The sequence below is a fragment of the Alexandromys fortis genome, unplaced genomic scaffold, assembly GCF_014885135.2.
Source record: "Alexandromys fortis isolate MF-2015 unplaced genomic scaffold, M_Fortis_MF-2015_v1.1 scaffold_59, whole genome shotgun sequence".
Classification (NCBI taxonomy): Eukaryota; Metazoa; Chordata; class Mammalia; order Rodentia; family Cricetidae; genus Alexandromys; species Alexandromys fortis.
In genome coordinates, this window is record NW_026067943.1 from 861,343 (window position 1) to 887,656 (window position 26,314).

General features: G+C 37.2%; 1 protein-coding gene across 5 annotated transcripts in view; it reads left to right on the forward strand.

The window, feature by feature from the left end:
• Grm7 (glutamate metabotropic receptor 7) overlaps window positions 1–26,314 on the forward strand; it is a 901,797-nt gene that overhangs the window by 587,747 nt on the left and 287,736 nt on the right. For all 5 annotated transcript variants that reach the window (XM_050148613.1, XM_050148616.1, XM_050148612.1 and 2 more), the window contains exons 6-7: window positions 18,359–18,559; window positions 25,615–25,754. In XM_050148613.1, the coding sequence (XP_050004570.1) occupies window positions 18,359–18,559; window positions 25,615–25,754 (341 nt within the window). The remainder of the gene's footprint in view (window positions 1–18,358; window positions 18,560–25,614; window positions 25,755–26,314) is intronic.

Sequence of the window (26,314 nt, forward strand, 5' to 3'; positions counted from 1 at the left end):
TGTGGTTTTGACAGACAGGGTGGCAGTTGTCTTAGCATTCCATTACTCTCTAAATCGAAATGCAATGAACGTCACATGAGAAATCCTCAACAGTCTTAGAAAAATCGCTAAGTCCTTGTGAAAACATGGAATACTGAGAAAACATTATGTGTATACATAAAAGATGAATATGTCTCTATACTGGATTCCCACAAATACTAAATATCCAGAATCATAATTTAGTTTTGCATTAAGTCATATTCCACACTATGGCAATTCTTTGGTTGGACAAAATGCATGTATACATATGTTGCATGTTTGTAGAAGCAAAACAGCAATGGCATGTACCTTCCTCAAAGACTCTCCTCCTAATTTTTTTGAGACAGAGTCACTCAATGAGCCTTGCACGCGCTGATGGGATACACCATCTGTAGTGAACTCAGAGGATTTCTTTGTCTCTGCCTCCCAAGCACTTGTGTGGCAGACCTCCGTGCAACCACACCCATTTTTTTCCCACCTAAATGTTGGAGATCTGAATTCAGGTCTTCATGCTTGCAGCAGTCACTGCCTACTGAGCTATCTCCCCAGCCTGTTACCTGTGCTAATTGCATACCTTTAATTTTCATCCATTTATATATTAAGATATATTTCCTTATACTATTTTAATGACAATAAAGTTTTCTTAAAGGAGTTTAAGAAAAAAATGTGAACTAAAGGGAACTTATATGAATCTCTGTCCCTCTAAAGAACTCAAGACTCAAAGATTGAAGATGAATGATGCTCCTCAGAGAGGTCAAATAGTAAGTGACTCACTGTCTCTCCTTCTCATATCTCTCTCAAAGTTGCACGGCTTTTTGTCTCTCCTTAAAAACCTTCTCAACCAGACTTCTCCCTACCACTTCCTGTCAGCTAGTTGTTGATTCAGCTTCCTGACTGAAGGTGAATTTTATTTAATCAAACAAATATTCCAGAGCATAAACAAAATAACACACCTTAAAATAATATTCTACAACAATTAACCTCTCCTGTAGTAGCATATTACCAGCTGTGCCCTTGGTCAGGCATTCCACGGATGGATCAGAGAGAAGAAAATCTGACATAAATGCAGTCATCCATGAGTTCTTACTAATTATCACTGAGCAACAGCAATGAGTCTCTATCAATATGATCATGAGTGCATGAAATACAACTTTGGATTCCTTTCCATACATTGCTTTTTCTTCTCATATCTTAATCTCAGTACTCCATAGGAAAAAATAGCCTCTCTTTACATTCCCTCTTTCCACTGGAGACTGGAGTCTTCCCATGACTTCTTTCTATCTACCAGCCAGACTCTAGATCTTGCTTATCTGTTTCTAAGCTTGGTAATGGAGTCATGATAGCTGAATTTCTGTTGTGAGTACTCAGTTCTGGATTCCAGATTCCATCTATTCATATGTCTATTTAGGAGAAGTTAAGGGCTCAGAACTTTTTCAGGTGAATATGCCAACTCTCATGTTCATGCATCTCCTTAGCCATTCATTTCTCACTGTCTTTGTAGAGGCTGGGGAAGGAGGCTTTCGAGACTTGAGTTGAGTATGTATAAATCTTTCGTATTTAATTTGCTTTCTGAAACCTTAACAGATTCAACTTTGAAGATTAGATCTTAAGCTGTATCACACTGGCTTTAAAAATGTCATTGTCTTTTGCTTATATATCTTTGCATCTCTACTTCTCTTGTGTTCTGTTATATCTACCCTTCCCAAAAGAGTTGAGACCAGAATATAAAAATAGAAAAAAAATGGGAAAAAGATAAAAAATCTCATTGACAAATATAACTCAGTATTGTATTAAAATAGGAGAGTGTGAGACCAACCAAAGTAGAACTGAGGTATGAAAGAAAGAGTAGAGTGGGCCATTATCTTCTTTAAAAAACAGTAGCACGTCTTTGAACTTAGAGCATCACTTCCCCAGTTGCTCAAGGTGGAGCTAGCTGTCTTTAGTTATATGCAAATATATAGTTATAAATGGATTCTCAAAGAGTAAATAATTTCTTCTTTCTTCAACCAGTACCAAACAGCCCAAAAAGGGGTCATTGTAGAGTGTCATTTTGATTCATGTTGCTGCCTCCAAATTCCTTTGGCCACATTGTACTTCAAAGCATCCAGAGGTACTGTGTAGAATCCAGCAGTGAAAGGACTCTTTGCTAAAACTATAGGAGCAAAGGGCCATCCAAGCAAAACTGCTTTTGTTGGTGCTAGGAAACACAATTACTTGAGATGAATTCTGCTTTTTTCATAAACTCTAGCATGCAATGTCTTTAAATACAGGAATTACAGCTTCTTCCATATTTGGAAAGTCTGTCAGGCTAGGGTGTTAATGAAAAGGAATTCTTGATCTAGGGGATTAATGTCCATGAATCTCCTAGCAACAGTCTGTAAACAAAGCACCTCTTATGAGCAGCCTAAGAGTTATAAATTGGATTCTTTGAGTCATTTGTGTAGTCATAAGAAAGGGCTATTGAATGACTTACCAAGTGTCATTAAGCTAGTTGGAATGGAATATAGCCTTTCTCAGGAAGAGCTTCTGGTAATAGAGGTTGTCATCTACCCCCTTCCTGTCCTCAGGGAGAAATATGGACACTAAAAGCATTTTAGGATTTTACAGTCTATGCAACATCATATGCATTTTATAGAGAATAAAGCTGTGCTCACAAGATAAATATAAATATCAACCAATATAAAAACCCAGATACAAACTTTTTAGAGCTACTTTAAACATTGTCAGCCTCTTTGCAGGAACAGGCAATCCATGGAGGCGATCAGATACTCAGAGGGCTTTGGATCTCCTGGTCCTCAGAGGTTACTTACAGAAGTTTTGGTGAGGTATTGCTTACAGGGTCATGGCCATTGTGTTTCTCCTTACTTATCTGACCTTAGGGAAGAAGGAAACCTCTGAAGCTAGTCAATTTCAGAAACTTCCTGAGAGTTGTATTACTTATTTGAGTCCTAAGAAATCTCCTGCCAGACTTTCTCCCTCTTGGATGCAAATCTCAATTCAGAGAAACTGCTAAATAACACTAAACTTTGAGCTTAAAGAAACCAGGCACTAACATCTCCTGACTGTCCCCAGCTTCAATCATATCATCAATCCCAAGTAACTATATGGTTTAAAGAGGCAGTTATTCAATTATTGTAAGAGACCTTATTTTCCAAGCTGTAAAGTAAATCTGCCTGGCATGAAAGATTTCACTACAATGGATAAGATAGGAAGAGGAAAAGAGAAAGAAATGAAGTGGTATTGTTACTTTGCACATCTTCCTTTAACTCCAGTTTCTAAAAAAGGGTTAAGTGCTAGAGACTTACTCAGAGTGTTAGCCTATCACTCAGTGACTAACTAACAAGCAAATGTGACCAAGGGGGAACAAATGGCTGTCTCTGAAACACAGCTATCACCTCTCTGATAGAGATAGATTGCAATGCCACCGGTTCAAGCAGTGTGATCCACAACTGCCCGCCCCTTGACACAGCCCTGAGGATGGTTTGCTCTTCAATGTTGTCTAATTTGATGGCACTCAGTGTGTTTTTTCTACTTAGACATTGAACAAACCTGGGTCTCTCATGGTGTGCTGAGGTTTTTGGTCCTGGTTTGTCATTTCTAGGTAGATGCATGCCCAAAATCCTGTGGAAAACTTACAGTATTAGCAAGGACTGACGATCCAGGAAACTCACAGTAGCCTAATGGAAGTTATAATGAAAAATATATACTTTTTAAAAAACTGACAGCATGAATACCCAAGCTGTTTTTTTTTTTAATTTGCTAAATAATTCAGGTTGGATTCACCTTCTTTCCCAAGAAATGTCATTACAGGTGTGGGCCACCAATCCAGTTCAATGTACCTTTTAATAGTTTTTCATGTAACCTCACATGTTATAAATAGTCTACCTGTTGTCCTTACATATCATAAGCACTTTACCTATTGTTAGTTTATTGGATTTCTGGATAAAGTCCTATACTTTGATTTTTCACAACTTGCAGACTTTCCACTTTGCTACTAGTTAGTGAGTTTTTATAAAACACATTGAAAATTTACTTAAGACCTCATCCCTCTTCTGTCCAGGGGACAGATTTCTTGTGCTCAGTTTTAGAACCTGAAATTAATTAAAGAATGAGGATGTCTGAAGCCCAGACATCTTACAACAGGTTTGGTTCCTGCCTGATACCAGTCATGAAACATGAAGCAAGTGGTTTTGCATTTCCATGACTATCTGCTCATTGGTACCACACTCTGATAATGTTAATTGTCTGACCAGATTTCACTTTGATTTGTACTTTGAGGAGAAACCCTGAGTGAATTAAATTGTGTAAAGTGCTAAATGCAACGTCAAAGAGACAGGAGGCTTTGATAAGTGTTAGCAAAATGTACATTATCCATTTGTATCATTACCAATTCAAGGAGGATAAACAGCTTTTGGACAATTGAAATATATTACCACGTTTGCTTTCAGAAGCACTGCACTAATCTATTTGGCTGCTGGCAAAGCAACTAAAATGTTACCTCTGTTTTGATTTGTGTTGCTTGGAAAACTTGCAAGATTGAATATTTTTTGCCTTATGCTTGGGTACTGATTTATCTTTTATGAGCTGCACTTTAGAGTCTTTACATTGTTTTAATATCCCTCGAGTCACTTGATCATCCCTAAAACTCAGAAGAGTTAGCAGAGCTGGCAATATTTACAGTCTACTAAAGAGAGAGAAAAGCAAAGTTCTTGCTGTTTCACTAAGTGTCTTTCCCCCAAAGTTGTCCGCATCTGGCAAAGCCAGGACTTGAACCAAAATGTTGCTTTCAAGGAACTGACATCTTCCTGGCTTGAAAGGGTCTTTATCTTATTTTTAAAACAAGGCATAAATAGTGCCCAACTTTTGCCTATAATAAATCAATCCCTTAGGGGGATAAAATCCAAACATCTTCTAAGTTGCTTTCTTTCACTCATTTCAAGCTCTTAAAATAAGCTGTATAGTTTAACTATCTCCTTAAAAGATTTATTATGCAGCAAAAATTTGGGTAGAATTTATAACTTGGAGGTAGTTTTGCTGCTATAATTATTATTGAACAATTAAAAGCAATGTAGTTACAAATAAGCAATGTAATTTCTGAGCATCATTAAGACAGTAACCTGTCATGGCATAGATAATAGTACTCCTTCTGGTAAAATGCATGCAGAGAAGTTTCACCTGGGAGATGAATCATAGGCAAAACTACTATATCCAATATAGTTAGCTAAGTGTACCTGAAAAAAAAATGTCTAATATCAGCATTCACCAAAAGTACAAGTTAAGATGTGAAAAATAAAAACAACTCTCTTGTTTATGCGTATTAGAATGAAAAAAATAAAGGCAGATTCATGACTGAGCATGGGCATCAGTGAAGGAGAGATGAAAGCATAAGTTCATAGGAATTGGCCACTAACAAGAATATCTTGTGGAACATCTCAGAAATGAGACACCTCTGAATGCTATCTGTTTGGAAGACCACCACAGTGTAAGACATGGACTCTTCTGTGTCTCTTTGTCTTGCAGGCAAAGACATTAAATATCTTTTTAAACAAAGAAAGTTGGTGGTGTTGGAAAATTTACTAATTTTACCCACACATTATATTGCTATGTTCCTTAAGTAGAACAATAGAAAAATGTTCTGAGCCTTTAGAACCCCTGAAATTAAAATGACTCATTTATACATATGTTAGGGCTAAGTGGGGAGTAATTTATGTTTTGGATTTTAATGGCATACCTAAGTTGTCAGAAATGTCATGGTGCATGTGTGTTTGTCTCTGTATGTATGTGTCTATGTGTTTCTCTCTCTCTCTTCTCTCTCTCTCTCTCTCTCTCTCTCTGTGTGTGTGTGTGTGTGTGTGTGTGTGCTACAGAATCTTGACTTTAAGAAGATCTAGGTAAAATACTTATCATTTGTAGTTAACAAACAGTCAAAGTAGAGATAACTAGAACTTCTGGCCTTGATCAAAGTAGATTAATGACAAAGATCTCACGTGTCATGGGTAGAGACACTACTATATTTTTTCTCTCTCTTCATCTGAAATCATAGTCACCTGAACTGAGCTTGCCATCTCAGCCATCCATTATCCAGAAGATTGTAAGCATTTTTTTCTGTTAATTTGCATATGATATTAGTTCATCTCCTCTCCAGTTCCTCAAAGCATTCATTCATTCTCTCCTATTTCACTGAGCACACATGGATGGCCTGTTTGCTAGATTATGAGTCCTGGTTCTGACCCTGAGATGGCACTCAAGACTCAGTCTTATCTTGGGGTACTTTAGTGGGATGTGTATGCACTTTTCCTTTTTCTTGGTGATGATAGCCATTAGAACTATTCACAGACCTAAAGTGGAACTGAATTATGGCTTTTGATTGTATTTGTTTTAAAGTAAGCTCTCATCAAACAGGTAGTAAACATTTCCTTTCTAACTTTGAATTTGCCTATGCCTTCTTTAGGTATCTGGAGGGTAAAATATGTCTATGTGATGAAAACATTCTATAAAGCACTTACCTCACTTAGAGGAAGTGAGTATAGACTGAAATAGTCCAATGTTCTTGCCCATATATATAGAATCAACTGTATATGTATCCTCAGTAAGATACCTGGAAAGTAAAACCACTGATTACTGTTTATAAAGTCCAATTGTAGAGGTAGAAACCATGCATTTCAAGAAGACTGTTGTTAGATTGCTGAGAGGCAATAGAAACTGCAGTCTAGTTGCATCTCTGCCCCTTGTCTAGTTGGATGGCATATATATCCAAGTGTCCTTTAAATTTAAATACCTTCATCTGCTCTACTACCTGATCACCCACCCAGTCACTCTTTGTTCCCTTGTATTAATCTTCTTGTTTTTTCCCTGCTGCTCAGCCCCAAAATAACCACACAGAAAGTATATTAATTAAATCACTACTTGGCCCATTAGCTCTAGCTTCTAATTGGCTAACTCTTACATCTTAATTTAACCCATTTCTAGTAATCTGTGTATTGCCACAGGGCTGTGGCTTACCGGGAAAAGTTCCAGCGACTGTCCCAGTGGGGCTACGTGGCTTCTCCCTAGCTCGGCCTCCTTCCTCCCAGCATTCTATTTAGTTTTCCCCACCTAGCTCTACTCTGACCTAACAACAGGCCAAGGAAGTTTCTTTATTCATCAGTGGTTACACAACATACAGAGGGGAATCTCACATCACTCCCTGGTCCTGTTCTCATTTTCTTATCTCTCCTGCAACTTTTCTTTCTCCTTTTACATCTCATTTTCTCCCTTCTCCTACTATTCTTTTTTCCTTCATAATCATCTTGCAATTGTTTCAATTTGAAATTTATTTATCAATTTGCAGTAGTGTTCAAATTAAAATACATATACTGAATAAACATAAAAATAGCATGGTTGATGAGCAGGGCTTAGATACAGTACTCATAAGTATGTGGGGGGAGGGGGCTAGAAAAGACATATGCTTCAACAGCAAGATTCATAGACCCCTAAGAAGTCAAAGGTCTTCTAAGAGAGTAAACACAGGGTTTCATGACCAAAAACAATCTTTTGGAGGTAAGGTAAGAACAACAGATTAGAAAAGATAACTACAAAGTTTGCTATTAAACTAACATAAAATACACTTTACACTTTGTTATTCAACAGAACCAAATGTGCATGTGTGTATGTTTCTTGTGATTTGTTAAGGCTAAGATTGAGTTTAAAGTCTTCATGCAAGAAAGTTAAATGAAGCAGTCTTCAGGGGGGTCATTCTGGGTGGGATCATGGCAGCAAGTGAGATGGTTTGACTTCCCAGCTTCTCTTGCTGGAGTTCTCTACTCATCAGAAGCAGCCTGATCGCTGCTGTGGCCGTAGAACATTGCAATGATCTCTTTTCAGCTGACATCAAATTGTATTCATAAGAATTGGAGGATGAATTCATAGGACGTCTCTCCTCTTTCCTCTTTTTTTTGTTTTTCTTCTACTAGAAATTTGTGAGTTATTCTTGGTGTTAAATTATATACCCACAAGAAAATCAGGGATGACACAATGCTGGTTTCCAAAACCATTCATTTCTTCCTACAGAAAACTCTATGAACCATTCAAAAAATTAGAGAATGAAAATGAAAATCATGGCTAGGGACTGATAATAGTTCAAACAGAAGAGTATTTGCCAAACATTCAGGAAACCCTAGGTTTGAGCATCCCACAAACCAGGTATGGTAGATAATTGTAACCCAAACACGCAATAGATGAAGTCAAAGAGGTCAGAAAATCAAGGTCATCCTTAGCTACAGAGACCCTTCAAGGATATCCTGGGCTAAAGACTAAGTCTCAAACCTACACTTATATATCATGGCTATTATGAAATTTGGAGATAAATTATGATTTGGAACTGAATTAGAACATGAAAGTGAATGGGAGGAAGCCCCCAGGTTGTTCTCTTTTCTATGTATTAAAGAGCAATTTTTTCACTATACATGAAGCAAAATAACAGTTAGTCAGGTAATGGCCATCAACAGAGAAAATGACCATTCTTTCCTTAGTGTCTTATGAGGGCCAATGCCATGAATAGCTTTCTCCACACAGCCTAGGCATAGATAGTCAGCAACAAACTCACACTGCTTGTGATGCAGTAACCCACTGTGAACCCATCAGTATTTCCCCACCTCTCTCATCCAATTTATCTCTCACTCATCCTTACCTACAAAGAGAGATATACCAATGTAGTCTACCTTTGGGGCTCAATTCGGACCTCCTCACATTCCTTGTTTTATGTGTGTATAATAGAAAGACCTTGGATTGATTTTGATCCTGCAATTCTCTATGTGTAGTCATCATAAAAGTTTTCACTGAGGTAAATGTTTGTAAAATTAAATCTTTTTGTCATTGATATTCCTCTTCAAAAGAGAAAGGTGATCTCTTGAGGAAAAGAAGTATAAGTCAGCAACTACTTATTTATTTTTAAATTGTGCAAGCTCCTTATGATCCCTACAGGATTGCCACAGGATTTTCTACTCTCTGCAACATCTCTAACTCTCCAGCATCCACCTTTCTGCCTTAGGTCCCTACCTTCCCCTTAGCTAGAATCTAGCACTTTTGTTAGAAAAAGAATATAGACTAACTCTATTTCTAAATGCCCTGCAACATTTTTCCTTAATTAGAGTTACTTATTGTTTTCAGTAGATTCAAGAATTAGTATTTGGAATAATTATGTACCAGTGCCATAAAAGACTTGAATCTCAATAAATATACAATTATGGTCAGTATTCCTATATGTATATAACACAAGGTTTAAAAATGCTTCCAGGGCTGGGAAGTTGACAAAGTAGATAAAGGACTCGCTATGAAAGTAAGAGAGACTGAGATCGCATCTGAAGAACCCCCATAAAGCTAGACCTATATCTCATATCTGTGATCAACACTCTTAATGTCATATGGAAAGGACTGTTGGAGGAAGTCCTGAAATATTTGCGGCCAGAGATCTTGGCACATACAACAATGAACATGAAACCATATTTCAAAATGTAGTACGCAAGAACCAACATTCAAGATTGTTCACTGATGCACACATGTATGGTGCTTGCTATATATATATATATATATATATAGAGAGAGAGAGAGAGAGAGAGAGAGATTTTAAATATTTATTTATTTATTATGTATATAATATTCTTTCTGCGTGTATGCCTGAAGGCCAGAAGAGGCACCAGACCTCATTACAGATGGTTGTGAGCCACCATGTGGTTGCTGGGAATTGAACTCAGGACCTTTGGAAGAACAGGCAATGCTCTTAACCGCTGAGCTATCTCTCCAGCCCAAGAGAGATTTTTTATATGTGTTGCCCAGACCCAAAAAATAAAATAAAAAAAAAAAAAAACTTGGTTTCAGAGAGTTCTTTGCAGAACAAATAACTTCAACTAACATTTGAAACTAAAATAAAACTCACAGTTGTTTATTCCCTCAGAAACATATAGTGAGCTATCAAATTCATCAGTCATTGGTGACCACTGAGACTTTCTGGGACTTTTTGCTTAAAAGAGAAGGCCAATGTCTCTGTTTGGTTCCCAGGCCTATCTTCATCTCTTCCTGTTATGTTCTCATCTAAACAGCATTACCTATACTAATGATATCAGTTTCATTTCCCCTATCTATTTGTGTATTAATTTGAATATGCATCATCATGAAGGCCTATCATCTGAGAGAGGAATGCATTCAAGAGGACAAGCTAAGCAAGCCCTTCAAAGTCAAGGGTTCCACAGTAGAGTAATCATTAAACATTCTGATGGTGAAAAGCATGTGTCAATTATTCCCGAGTAAAGCAGCTAATTCTTATTCAATAGCAGGAAGTTAGGAATGTACATTTGATCAAAGAATAATGTATGAATCTCTCGAAGAATTAATAAAATATTATTTTTAAAAACGGAGTGTTCACTTGAAAGTTAAATACTGGACTCTGTATAAAAGTAACAAGCCGAACATCAGGAGAGGAGGAAGGTTAGCTTCTTTGCATATTGACACCCAGTAAATAATACTTCTAAAATCTCAATTTTTCTCAAACTAGGAGACTTCTTTGAAACATGATGGTGAGAGTGAAGTAAAGAACATGAGAGATAGTGTACAAGAACATCTCATTTAAGCATTAAGATTAAAAGAATGAATTGTTAAGGGAGAATTAATTGGAAAGACTTTTTGTAATTCTGTTGCTAGCTATGCTGTTGTAGATATTTAACACTGCCTTGCAGCATGAGTTTTATGTACTTATTGCTAGTCCTTTGGAGTGTTGTAAATTGATATGTGAATAAAAGCAACAACTGAAGAAACCTAGAAATACTGGATACGAAGCTTTATTAGGTAGTTAAACGATTAGCACACTACATGCGACAAAAGGTAGTCTTGGCTAATTCATATCTCTGGTGTACCTTTGAATACTTGCCCTGTATTCTGTTGCCATGGATATAATGCATTATTTCCTCAGGACTACAAAATGACTCTGGTAATTGCAATGATGGTGGAAGTCAGAGCACCTGTGGTACAACTGACTAATCTCTTCATTAAAGCAAATCAATGCTTCTTGAATTTTGTAAGCAAACTCTTTCATCTCATTGGTTACACTTACAGCCCATGCCTCTTCCTACCTTGGTCCTTAGAAAAATATTAGGTCACTTTGGGTGGGGGAAAAAAGAGAGAATACATGGACAAAGTTCTGCTTTCCCTTCCTATGACAGACCAGATAGACAAGAAAACAAAACAAAACAACAAAAACAAACAAACAATAACAAAAACCATTATCACCCAAATCAGGCTTAATGGGCTTAGTTACAGGAGACTGGGTGAAGGGTTATTTAAAAGTGCTTTAATGATCCAGCTGTATCCTTAGAGTTCCCTGCATCCCCCTGCATGATTCTTAAACTGTTCAGCTGGTCAGCTAGTTGGAGAGTTCCTATTTATAACCTTGGGGGAGAACCTTGAGACTCTTTTACATCGTGTGAGCTTCCCTATACTTGTGAGTTTTGTTTACTCTTGTGATTTTCATTTACTTTCTGAGTCTTCAGTAGCCTCTCTCTGATGAGAGATGGAAATCACTACCTAACAGAAAGAAGGTTTTAACAGATTCGAATCATCCATGAATGTTTTGAGGAAATTCAACATTCCTTACTCCCAGTGCTTGCCGTCAAGATTGGAGCATAATCAGATACCATGTCATAAAAGAGCCGGGAGTTAAAGTAAATACTTCATGAATAGCCAGACTTTAAGGTTATCAAATATTTGTAGCTGCCTGTTGTGGCTTAAATCTGAAATGCACCTCCATAGGCTTACATTTTAAATTTGTAGTGTCCAGTTGATGATGCTATTTTGGTATCATCCTGGAAACTTTGCAAGATGGGGCCTAGCTAGAGGATGTAAGTTACCATATACAGGTTCTTGGGCGTGTATTGACCCTGGTTGCTTCCTACCACTTTCTTCTTCATGCTGATGTGACTAGCTGCTGTCTGTCACAGGCATCATGGGCCATGATGTATTGTTTACGGGCATGGGCCATATAGACTGAAGCCTCTGAAGCTGCCAGTCAGCATACCTCTTTTTCTCCCTTAAATTGTCTTCCTCAAGCTACTTTGTCACAGTGATAAAATCGATTGCTACAGTAGGGGAATAATACCTAACTGATATTTGTGGTTGTTGGTAAATAAACTCCCCACATCTGGTTCCCTATAACAAGGCTACATTTTTCAAGTTCTGTTAGTCTGACGAATTTCATTCTGAAGTCTTCCCTGAGTCTCTAATACGTTAATGTATCTGGTGACTCTCCCAGAAAGGCATAAAGTCTGAAGTGTTTCTCCAGCAATAAAATATTTCATTACCAAAAACAGTTCTAGTCTTTTCGAAAGTGTTCTTTCTGGGATAAATGCCCACATTAAAGCACGCTAGAACCTGTTCCCCTGTATTATTGGGCCGAAATCATTTCATAGTGTGAGTTTATAGCAGTCATAATACCTCCAATATTGCCTTTTTGAGTACTATAAAAACAGAAAAAAAATTGCAAAAGATCATGTTAGAAAATTAATATTAAAAACAAATAGGCTTTTAAAATAAGTTAGATGGTACTGTTAGCACAGCAAACATGGCCTTACAGCATTCAAATGCTGCTAAGATATAATTGCTGGACTTGCTCGAAATTTCTTTTTACTTTGATTTCTGTTTAAAAGTTTTGTAATAAAAAGTTGGAATCCAGTGAAATAGGTAAAATATTAATTTCATGTACATAGATAAAAGTCAATGAGATGCTACATGGAAAATGAAAGCAGTATATGAGGCAGCAAAACCAACTGAGACAGAACATAAGAACACTTAACCATTATCAGAGCAGAGTTAGAGTGGTAGCTCAGCAGTGAAAAGCACTGGCTGCTCTTCCAAAAGATCCAGGTTCAATTCCCATCACCCTCAAAGAAGCTCAAAAATGTCTGACTTTTAGTAAAATTTCCATCCAAGGTAAACTTATTTTAAAACAACACAAATTGATGACATTTAGTCACTGGTTGCTTGAGCTGTGCTATTTTTTCCTAAAATTAGGTCTTTGATAATAACATTTATTTCACAAATTAAAAATTAAAACAAAATATCAGGTTCAGGGGCACAAACCTGAAATGCCAGTGTTTGGGGACAGAGTTTATAAGATTGCCCTAAGTTCAAGGCCATCCGGTTTGTAGCAAATTTCTACCAGTCAAAGGGCAGGGATTTTTTTAGCTTGCTATTTGAATATGTTATCAAGCCTTAATAACATGAACTTCACTGTTAGTATATGAAAAGACTGGTTAAATAAACAGACTTTAAATAGTACACAAATACAATTACATGTTGAATTAGGGTATATATTCAAAAGACACTAAACCCGGTAAAAAAAGTTGTGATGTGTTACAATATCCAGTAGTAATATTAGGACAGCCAGAGAGACAAAAAGATTTTAATTGATTCTTCACATTGTTCCCCAGAATGGCTCTTCATATGAATCAATTGCTTACATCTGAAAGACCAAAACTACACAGATAGCGCTCAGCATGGCAGCTCATGTCTGCCTTGCCAGCCCTAGGGAAGCAGAGGCAGAAGGATCACAGTTCCAGGCCTGCCTGGGTTGTGGAGTAGCACATTTCCTAAAACAATCATAATTAATTTGAATTTATTTATTTTCTTGATTGAACAGGTACTATAAAGAAAGGGGGATAAAATCTGATACTCTTGGAGTGAGAATATTTAAAAAAAAAACTACTATTTTTCAGTCTGAGGATAGTAGCACATGCCTTTAATTGCAGCACTCAGAATGCAGAGAAAAAAATAACTATTATTTTTACATGTATGAGTGCATGCCTCCACATATGTTTGAGCATTGCATGGGTGCCTGGTACTCATGGGGGTGAAAACAAGGTATCAGATCCTGTGGCCCTGGAGTTACAGATGTTTGTGAGCCTCCATGAAAACTGAATCTGAGTCCTGTGCAAGAAGACCAACTCTTTCTAACCATCAAGGCATCTTTCCAGCTCAGAATGCCTGTTTAAGCATGATTTAGCAATCAAAAGTAATAAAAGAAAAAAAATTAGAAAAAAAAGTGGATGAATTTTTATCTGGAAAAAGATAATTCAGAGAAAAATGCAAAATAGGGGAAATATTTGCAATTTATTTATCTGTATAATTAGTAAAGCTTTTAAAATAGAGGAGGAAATGAGGGGTTTTGTTTTTGTACAAATTGGCTAGATTGTGAACAACTGATATTCTTTCACATGAAAAGGTGTTAGAATTTTTATATAAGGAAAATGCAAGTAGTGGGCTAGGGAGGTTACTCCGTGGGTAAAGTGTTGCTATGCAAGCCTGAAGACCTGAGTTCAAATTTCCAGAATTCTTGTAAATATATAAGCCACACACAGCACTGTAACCTGAGTTTGTGGGGCAGAGACCAAAGATTCTCCATGGTTTGTTGGTTTCCAACATTGCTTCAAGTGAAAGACCCTGTGTTCAGGGAATAAGGCAGGAAGAGTAAGAGTCCAAACACCCTCCTCTGGTCTCTGTTTTGCAACTATCCAGATGCATGTTTATATGACACAAAAAGACACAAAGAAAATAAAAATTAAAAGAGACAATTGGAAGCTCCCCTGTATCAGACAAAGTCACATTGAAATTTTGCAATGTCTTTTGCTGGCATAGTGCTGAGGAAGCAGAAAGTTTCCTGTCTTGTGACTGGTACAGCAAAATAGTGCAGGCCCCTAAGAGGGGAGTTTACTGGTACAGATCAACAATAGAGATGGATTTATCCTTGTTAAAGGTGTTGGTTTGAAGGAAAATAGCCACCAAAGGGATTTGCAATATTAGGAGGTGTGATCTTGTTGGAGTAGGTGTGATTTTGTTGGATGAAGTGTGTCAGTGTGGAGGTAGGCTTTGAGGTCTCATAAATGCTCAAGATACCCCCAGTGTCACCATACACTTCCTGTTGCCTAGAAGATGTAGCACCTCAGTTGCCTCTCCAGAAACATGTCTGCCTACACACAACCATGCTACACCATTCTGATGACAACTGAACCTCTGAAACCGAAGCCACCACCTCAATTAAATGTTTTCCTTCTAAGAGTTGTTGTGATGATAGTGTCTCTTCATAATAATAGACACCCTAACTAAGACATTCAGACAGTCCCATGTTTCAGAATCTATCCTGAAAAACAAAAGTTGCTAAAAAAATAAAGCATGTTTGTACGCCCCACCCGCATACCACACTCTTCATTACACTATGTGTTGTATATAATTGGCCAGACATGTTGTTAGGATATTCTGAGGACATTAGATGCTTATTATACAATGGCTTAAATTAATAATGATTGCATTGCACTGTCATTAAGAATGAGGAATTTCCTTGAAAGGGAAATTAGAGATAATTGTCAAGATTAAGTAGAACTCTTCCATTCACCTTGAAAATAGCACTGGTTTTGTGATGATTTTATCTTAAAGTGAAACAAACCAAAAACCCTACTCTGGATAGAATCTACAGCTCCAGTGGCAAGTGGTGAGCATGTTTCATCAACACGTGAATGAAGCTTCCTAATGTACTGAACTGTCTACCACAGGAGCTATCTATGTATAATCATCAAAGTAAAAATATAAATTTAGATACATATTCTAAATTTGGGATTTCTTTCATGGAGATTATAATTTGCATTATAATATTAAATGTTCTCTCTGGACATAATGGCTCATATCTTTAATCCCAGCATTTAGGAGATTGTGAGGTAGTAGATTACCATGAGTTCAAGAATACCCTGGCCTACATAGATAATTCTTAGATAACTGGGGATACAGAATGAGAATCTTAAGTTCAAAAATAGTACATACAGAAAAAAAACAAACATTCTGAGAAAATCTCTCAGTAACAAACCTAAAACTTAACACAGCATGTGTCATGAGTCCTGTGTGTTTTCAGAAAGAATGATAGAGGTTATGGAATTTATACTACTTCATTATAACACAAATGTGCCCTAAGAGACAACGAGAAATGTTCCTGTCAAGAAAAATGTAGTATGCAGATGCTTATTTTTCTTAGAAGGACAAGAGTCCTGATATCATGTACTTAAGTGAGTTTATAATTTATCTATTTGGAGACCAGTGAATTGTCTCAGTGGGCAAAGGCATGTGCTTCACAGCCTAATGGCCTGAATTTGATTTCTACATCCTACCAAGGAAAGATAGAATCAATTCTTCCAACTTGTACTGACCTCTTCACAAAAAGTATAAGCACACACACATACACATACTCACACACACACACACACACACACACACACACATTTGCGAATACACACATACATACAAGTGAATATAATTAAACAATTAGAATTTATCTGTTTTATGATCTGTTCATCCTACTCCTTTTTAGAGAGGATCTCATGTTCCCCAGGTTGGCCTTGATATCTTGAACTTCCTGCCTTCATATCCCAAGTCCTGGGATTACGGGAACCTGCCAATCATATATAGCCTGAATAATAATATAATCACAGGTCCTTGAGCATCTGACAGACTTTCGGTGCTGGTTTTGCCATGGAGATAGAGAGGGTATAAATTGCTGTGGAGTCCTATGTTTAGAGTCTTACAATACACTTCCCCTATGGATATAGTAGAAGATTGTAATGTTTAATTGGATTGACAAGCAAAATACAGTAACTTTGTACTTACGTCAAGGGAGAATTAAACTATTTTCCTATTAAAGGAAATCAAAGAATGTAAGCAAAACCAGATGGATTAACAATAGCCACATGTGTGGGAAAGATGGGATAAATTTCCTGTGCCTTTTTTTCTCTTAATAATGTCAGAAGCTACACATAAAGTCTCACAAACGTGGTCACATTAACATAAGCTCAACAAGGACAAAACCAACAGACATGCCAAAGTGAACAGGGAAAGCCCATGGGGCCTAAATCCTACACAAAGAACTACAGACAAGTGCTGAATGCTGAGCACAGGAGAAATAGTCTTCTCCAGGGAAATGCACAGCAATTAGCTATCTAATACCAAATGGTCAGCCCTGAAAATATTTACAAGTAACATTATACGACTGAGTATATTGTATCTAGGAATATTTGGATATACATATATGCATGTAACAACAATTAATAAAAAAGAAGGCCATGATTTGGAAAGAGAACAAGGAAGGTATATGGGAAAGCTTTGAAAGTGGCAAGAGATGGGGGAAATGACATAACTGTATTATAATCTCCAAAATAAAATAAATTTTAAAAAGAATACTCTAAAAGACAACAAGAAACACATACACACACAATAAATAAACAAACCTGGAGAAAAGGTAGAGAAAGGTCAATATGGTAATAACAAACATCATCTGTGGTATGACAAACTGAGCTGTCACCATTGCTTTCACACAAGGAGAATGAGGAGCTAGAATACACAACTCACAACATGAGGATGGAACTTAAATAAGCAGAACAAAGCTGAGGAGTGTGCATATGAACAGCATCCTTAACAGCCATGACTGGACAGTTGGTGGCAAGCTAAAGAATGATCGTCTACTCTGGACAGGAAAGAGGGTAATATCATATTCTGTGCTTAGTGGAGGACGTGTTCTGAGTGTGTTGTCAGCTCTGCCATTTACAGAGACAAACATGGAGAATGAATCATTTAATAAAGAGCTCTAGTCTCATATCCTGATGAAAGAGTAAGACATGATAAATCCTAAATATTCATAGTATGTCCAAAATGCTTTGGATTGTCTGAGATAGAATTGGTAATACTGTGACATACAACACTTTTGGATATGAGAAACAGTTGGGAGAGAGAAAAAAAAATTATAAAGATAATGAGATCAGATTTTCTGCTTTGAGTCCACAATTCTCCAGTAATGAACATAGTGGACACAGGAACGTATCAGGAATCCAGGAATGGGAACGATAATGAGTTCAGGATTGAAGGTCTGTGTGCTCCCATCTGCTATGTTCCCGTTGTCCCTTCCAGAGCAAACAAACTTTAAAGATTTTATTATAGACCCCTCACCTCCCTCCAATCTAAGACAGAGGCTATGAAGCCCTTGGTGTGGTGGGAAAATGTTACTCCAAATTCCATGCTGGCTCATGACAAAAGCCATCGTAGTGTTCCTTTGAAATCCTGCTTCTAAGGCATACCTCATAAATCAAAACAGTCAATGTGATAGGCTCTAAAGGAAAAGTCCACAAATTAGAAAAAAATGGGACATCATGACCACAGGTGGCTATGTGGATTGCATTGTTAGATTTCTCAAAGTCTTATTATCTTCATGCATGATCAAAAGCAGAAGGAAATGTGTACTCCCACTCAACACCGATCTGTCTGTGTTTCTTGTTTTAATGTGCAGGACAGGAGCGAATTGGAAAAGACTCCAATTATGAGCAGGAGGGAAAAGTTCAGTTTGTGATTGATGCTGTGTATGCCATGGCACATGCCCTTCATCACATGAATAAGGATCTGTGTGCTGATTACCGGGGAGTATGCCCAGAGATGGAGCAAGCAGGGGGGAAGAAGCTGTTGAAGTATATCCGCAACGTTAACTTCAATGGTGAGTCTTGAAATGTCTGTACTGATGGGAATGCTGGGAAAACATCAACTCCTATTTTATACATTATAGACTTACATGATGGCTTTGTCGTTGACTCAAGTGAGATAAAAACCTTGCTAATTATATACTTTCAAGTGATCAAAAAAGCGTGGGAATGGATGAGGAAATGAAACAAAATAGAATCAGTGACTACATTCTAGAGGACGATGGATGGTATGTTCTTTTCTTGGAATGGTTTCCCATGAAGCCATTGTTTTTCTTTAGTGAGTATAGGTGAGAGAGAAGGGGAAGAAAGGAAAGGAAACAGACAGGAAATTCATTGTCCCAAGATTATAAAGGGATGTTTTGAAGTTGGCATGCAAATTACACCTCATGTTATGAGCTTACCCTTTAAATTTTAAAACCTCATTGGTAAGCTAACTAAAACAGACTAGTAAACATAAATGGGGAAAAGTGAGGAAACAGTGCAGTAGATATGACAGGCAATGATACTTTTCCTGTAGTCTGAATCAATTAAAGCACAATGTGCGAGTGATAAAAAATTTAATATATCTTTTAACAAATAATTCTACCTATTTCATAAATTACCACTATAGCAACAACAAACATATTAAAAAGCAAAAAAAAAATGAGTAACTTGGAGAAACAACACATGACTATTAAAGGGTAGAGACAAATTGACCATATTTAGGCATTTCACATATCTAATGTCTTAATTAGGGTTTCTACTGCTGTAATAAAGCACCATGACCAAAATCAACTTGGAGAGAAAGGGTTTATTTAGATTATATTTCATAGAGCAGTCAATAATAGAGGAAGTGAGGGTAGGAACTCCAGGCAAGATCCTGGAAGTAGGAACTAAAGCAGAGACTATGTAAGAAATTGTTTATTTCCCTTGGCTTTCCCAACCTACTTTATTATAAAGCTCAGGAACACCAGCCCCTGGTTAGCACTACCCCCAGTGTACAGAATCATCACTATCAATCATTAGTCAAGACAATTCCTTCTAGGATTGCCTAAAGGCAATGTGATAGAAGAATTTTCTCAGTAAGAGTTCCTTTTTGTAGCTAACTCTACTTTGTATCAAGTTGACAAAACAAACAAAATAAACCAGAAGAGCTAGTAAATTTGAATTTGGGGGTGTTCATAATTCTGATAGTATCTTTTGTGTGTAACATAACTGAGCAAATATTAAATGTCTTGTCTATAAGGAGAAATAAGTCAGCACATTAAATCAATAGAAATTATTTATGATTAAAACTGCAGATACCAATATGAATTCGAGTTTGTATGCAGATAGGTATCAAAATAGAAATGCTTGAAGATACATCTGTATGCCTCATGGTGCTTATATCTGTCTACCTAGAGGTCAAAGATGGCATCTCAGAATAAACATGAATACCTAGAACCAGGATCTTATTAGGAATATCATTTTCAGTCCAAAGGACCAGAATTCCTTGCAGAAATATATTATTTTTTCTGATTTTCTTTCCTTGTTTTATGTAAATAAATAAATGTGCAAAGAGGAGAAAACATCTGGCTCCCAGTTTGCAACTACCAAAAGGCAGGGACCAATCTGTAATTCACATCTCTTTCCAGTCTGCTATGAAGAATTCAACCTTCCTTTTGCATAGTTAAGATTTTGACTTTTCCTTTTTATTAAATATAAATGCACTTCTCCGGAGACTTTGTTAAGAAATTCCATTTATCACCAGGAGCTTTTCTTTAGACATGTTGAGTACAACTCAATAAATCTGACCTTCACATTGAAGAAAACAATGTTTTAGATACCAATAATAGAGTCTGGAAAGTATGACTACAGCTTCTCCAAATAGGTAACCTCTTGCTGCAAATGGGAGTGTAGTGGGAGCTAATTTATAAGTTTTTCCTCCTAGTTACCTTTTCCTGTATCACAAATACACACAGAGACCTGAGGGCAAATGCTTTCTAGTTGTCTGTGTGTTGACTAATTGGTCTAAGCAGAAATATTTCCTAATGTAAACTTAAACAATTTGGGAAATAAAACTCTGAAATAATGACTATATAATTAAATAAGTCGAACCAGGAATATGTTTATAGCTAGAGTTACTGATTCCTAAGGGGGAAAAAATGGAAGTTAGGTGTATGTTGTAAAAGCACATCTCAAATATTTTTTTTCTTTCCTCTCTAGAGAGGTGGGACCCGGATTCACTTTATCTGAATCTATTTATGACTTGTTTGAAAGATGTTATGGAATAGCTAAGGTATAAATTGAAGTTGAATACTGAGTGGGCTTCTTGACATATTTGTACTACAAACAATAAACCTTAGACTACCATATTGAAAGAAAAACAAGACACTAGATGATACCCTCACAAGTAAAGGCAAACGGTCTGGCCACATTTAAAGTTGGGGTTTCCATGAGAGCCAGCATCGGGTTTATACATATAATTCCAATTGCCTTTATTAATGAGATTGATCGAGAAACTGCTACTGTCACTGGCTTGGCCAAAGTGTAGAATCCATGTTTTCATAGACACCCAGCCGTATGGTTTAGGATGGCCTGTTGAGCAAACAAAGTAACAGAACATGACTCGGTACAGAAATTTGGGCTCTGCATGGCATGAAAAGAAAGGAGAAGAGAAAACGTTTGGGGTAAATGCTTTGATGCAGAAAATAGTTTTGTTATCTGGGCATCAGGATCCTCAGAGCATCTTTGTTCTGGATAAAAAGCAGTTTCAGTCACACACACACACACACTGTCATCACTACAGACTTCAGACCTGGCTACATTCTTTCTGTTGTCATCTGTTCTCTGCTACCTGTTAGGTCTCAGATCCTCCAGTGTTTGTTCTCTCTTTCTCTTTCTCTCTCTCACCACCTCCATCCTTTCCCTTTCCTTTCTCATGTCCCACTGCAGTTCTAGCTCTAGACAGAGTTGATAAGAAAGCATGGTATGCGCTGTGCCTTGAAGCATCCACACACCACACACACCAATACCTCATAGATGTGGGCAAACTTTAGATAACCTTAACTCATAACTACTTTTATCTTTGCCTTTTTACTTTGTAACTCCTGGCAGGTAGGCTATGCTAAGCTAGATCACGTGATTTGGAGTCCCACAAAAATGAAAAATTCTTTAAGAGAAATTCCATTTCTCCTATTGGAACAGAAGGCTCTTTCTCTTCAAGATCTTTATCATATTCCCTGTGTTATGATGATCTGTCTCCTTACACTCCTAATATCCTATTATAAGACATACTCATAGTTGCCTATAGCTATGAGCCTGTAACTTTCCCAATAGAGTTCTGTGGGGGCTGGAAGCATGCGTCACCAGCTAAGAGTCCTTTCTGTTCTTTCAGAGAACCCCAGTTATGTTCCCAACACAAGGGTTGAATGACTCTCAATTGCCTATAATTCCGGCTCCAGGGTCTCCACGAGACACTGCATTCACATAATGTATATATTCTCTCTCTCTCTCTCTCTCTCTCTCTCTCTCTCTCTCTCTCTCTCTCTCTCTCCTATCTTTCTATCCCTTCCTTTTCCTCCCTCCCTCCCTCCCTCTTGGTCTGTCTGTATGTCAAACACACAGCTTAAAAATAAAATAAAATAAAATAAAATAAAATAAAATAAAATAAACTATATATTCCCATAGTTCTTGTAAAGGTTGTGAAGGACAGTTCTGGGTCAGTCCTCCTTTCTGTGATCAAGCTACTCATCTTGACTGGTAGCCCTAGTTCTTTTACTTAGTGTTGCTGCATTCTGGCCCTCAGAGTTACAGCATCTCTGCAGGCAATCACCTCCTCTTTGACATCTTTCTTCTTCTCTGGACTTTTGTTTTATTGTTTTTTGTTCTCAAAATCCTTTGGACATACTGCCGATTTTCCCTTTTAATAAATCCAGGGGTGGATCCCTTTAAAAGGGAGTGTAATAAGGGGAAAAAATATCCTGGGAATAATAAGCCCATTTCATTAAAGAATGTATTCAGAAGGTCAAAGCTACACAATACACTGTTAGAAATCATCATTTAGATAAAGCATTCATCTTTTCTGCTCTAATTTTTAACATGAACTTTAATAAGAATGGAAAAGGCATGGCAAGAATCATTTTCCCTCACAAGATTTTGAGAAGGGAGAAAGATAAGGCCATGTGTCTTGTTCTGATGAAGACTGAGCAGATGAACATGAGATTATTTGGAGCTCTGGGCCTCAGACCTACTTTCCCTCTCCTCTCAAAAAGTGTGAAAGGCTCCAGCCACGCAATTTAATGAATAGAAAATGCAGTATTCAGAGCAAAGCACAACGTGAGTCAGAGAATCCCTTGTGAGAGAAAAGACTGGACATCTGGATAGCTATGTCTTGCTGCACAGTGACAGTATCCTCATTTCTTGCTAATGACATGCAACATCACATTTCCCCTCTTGTTCTTACATACCTAGGATATTTGCTGAAAGCAGGACACCATTGTTGAAAATTCTCTGTCGCATCAGCTGTCATTTGTTGTTGCTGTTTGTTTTTTTCCTTCTCATTATAAGAAACTTTATGTGACATCAAAAAAGGGAAAAGAATATGAATTAGAGAGAACATGTTGGTGTGCATGGGAGGAGCTAAAGAGAGGAAAGGGAAGTGGAAATGATATGTTTGTATTATAATTATTATAATTTCAAAGAATAGTTTTTAAAAGAATTGTGGTGAATTTTTTTTTTATCATCTCTGGCGATTATATCTTGACAATGCATAGAAGAAACAAACTGAAATGGTTCCTTTGCCCACAAATGATTTAACCATTGACTCAAATAGGTGGGATCAAAGCAGTATTCACAGACTGCCAGTGCCCACTCCCACTGTGGACTCTACACTGCTGCTTAGTAAATGGAAAATGTTTCTAGAAATGGAGAAGTTTTCATTGGATCTCAGAAGAGCACCATGAGTCACTAAAAAGGTTCAGTTTTGTTAACCGGAATTTTGTATTATTTCCAGTCTTGAGGTAATAGGGAAATAAGCTAACAAAATGAAAACTATTCAAAATTATTAAAGGACTGGAGAGAGGGCTCAGCAGTTAAGAGTGTTTACTGCTCTTGCAGGAGAGCGAGTTCAGTTCTCAACACCAACACTGGGTATCTCACAACTGCCTCAAACTTCAGTTCCTGGAAATCCAGTCCCCTCATTGGTTACCACATACACCTGTACACATGTGTCATATAGTTATACAAGCACACCCATGCACAAATTTCATCTTAAAAAGCATTACTATGGGTTGACTGTTACCTGAGGGCATAAGCAAGAGTGCATACAGTGTTAGGTTATTGCATTCAGTGCTCACTGTAACCCTATGGAAAGGTAGCACCGGTGACAGCTGACTGGAATCAAATGATTTGTTAAAGTCGTAAAGATACTGAGACATCCACCTGTAATATAAATCTTTCCTAAAGATTCAGAAACCAATTACTAAGTATTATTTTGCTTTAATTATCTGAGTTATCTGATTGAAATATCTGGGTCACTGATAAGAAACTATTCCTACCGGAACTTAAGAGTTTCTTAACTGTAAGATGAGGAAGTCTGGTGTTCTATGTCCTCCAGCTGTGTTTTTGAATTCTGTTCTGATCATCCCCCATCTCTAAATATAACCACATGGTAATGTCTTAAACAATACACACGTGCCTTACTTTGGCTTTCTGTTGCTGTGATAATTACCATGTCCATAAAACAAATTAGAGGAAAAAAGTTTTATTTCAGATTATAGGTCACAGAACATCAATGAAGGACTCCAGAGCAAGGGCTCAAGACAGAAATCCAGAGGCAGATATTCAAGCAGAGGCTACTACCTTAGGAGTACTACGTAATGGCTTGCTTTCTGGCTCACATTCAGCTATCTCTGTCACATCATAAAGATCGTTACAGAACAGACATATTGGGACCATTATTAATCCCATCACAAGCTCTGATTTCCCTGTCTGAAAGTCAGGCCTATCATAAAATCTGTAATTAGTAACTATAGGAAGGTATGTACCTTAGATTTTTTTTTGTCCTACGTATGATGATGTATCATTCAGCAATATGACACACTTCATAATGACTCCTATAACTCAATATGCAATCTCTCTTTTGAGATATGTGTTTGTTCTTGGTGTCATGTGCTCATTCGTCCAGTCAGTTTCTTCCAGCATTCACAGCATTTTTACTCACACTGAGCAATGGTTTCTAACTGAACCTGGAGTTAGGCTGGAAGCCAGAGAGCCCTGGTAACCTTCTGTCTCTAGCTCCAACAGCACAGTTGTTAGAGACTGCAGACCATGACACACTTTTACAAGCTCACTTGAATATGTGCACAAAGGTACAACCATGAAACATCTATCTAACTGAACAAATTAGTATTCCAGCTCTTATACTAGGGAAGGAGAAGTGCTGGGGATTTGAACACATGTCTTCTAGCTTGCTCAGAAAATTCTCACCTGCTGAAATATCTGACCTCTTCATCGAAAGTGTACATCTTAAGAAGTCCTAACTAAATAAAGGCATGGAAAAGAAAGTAAAGTCTATGGAATATCTTCCAAGAACACTACTTGGCATTGCCTATTTGCTCTCCATGAGTTAGAAATAATCAACACAAAAAATATTTTAAATTTCTACAATCAGTGCAGAAATGATCATTTAAGTTTATTATTTTGCTTATTTGTAATGATGTGTCAATATTTTTAAATATATTTTTATTAACTACAATTTAGTATTCAGTGCAAACCAAAATAGCCATTGCCATTGTTCATTGTATGAGCATTGCAATAACAGTTAGCAGCAGCATTGTGTTAAAACATATTTTTATCTGAAAATTAATTAATGAATTTTTTTTTGCTTAGAGGGAAGAAAATATTCAGAAAGATCAAGAAGAGAGCCATTCAAAGGAAGAGACAAATTGTCTTCCAACACTATGTAACCATGGTGCACAAACTACAGAGATGGCCTGCCATGAGCCCAGGACGTTAGGAACAATCTTACTAGGAATACAGTTAGCTCCTAACTTCCTCAGTCAGGGCATGGAAGAAGTCCTTTCTTATCTGGTCTTTTCTTGTCTCTCAGGTAGTGCTGGCACCCCAGTGATGTTTAACAAAAATGGGGATGCCCCTGGGCGGTATGATATCTTCCAATACCAGACAACAAACACCACCAACCCTGGTTATCGTCTCATTGGTCAGTGGACAGATGAACTTCAGCTAAATGTGAGTTCTGATTGTTTCTCTCTTTCCCTGGTATGATAATAATTGGGATATTAATTTAGTCAAATAGATGTTTGCTTTGTGATTGTTTATATACATATAAAGGGAGCATGCAATTGGTTCCAGTCTTCATGAGGATACCCATCCATCCACTAATACTACAGTAATGATGGTAATGATGACAACAATTGTGTGCATTGTATTTGGCTTAGGGGATGCATGTATGTGGAAGTCAGATGAAAACTTGAAGGAATCAGCTTTTTCTGTCTTCAATGTGTGTTTCTGAGATCAAGCTCCAGTCTTCAATAGTGGTAGCAAAAGGCTTTACCTACTGAGTCATATTGAGGGCCTGTCATTGAGTTTTTATACTAGTCTTTAATTCTGTGACAACTTTCCTTGAATCTGACTAATAATCCTAATGAGTTTCTTGGTACCGTTTTAAATACTTCTTTCTGAGAGAGACCATTGCCTCCTTCTTCCTTTCTTATTTGATAGTAATAATTTTTTTAATGATTTTGATGTCATTCTGTTTTAAACTTTTGTTTTCTAAATTTTTACCCTAT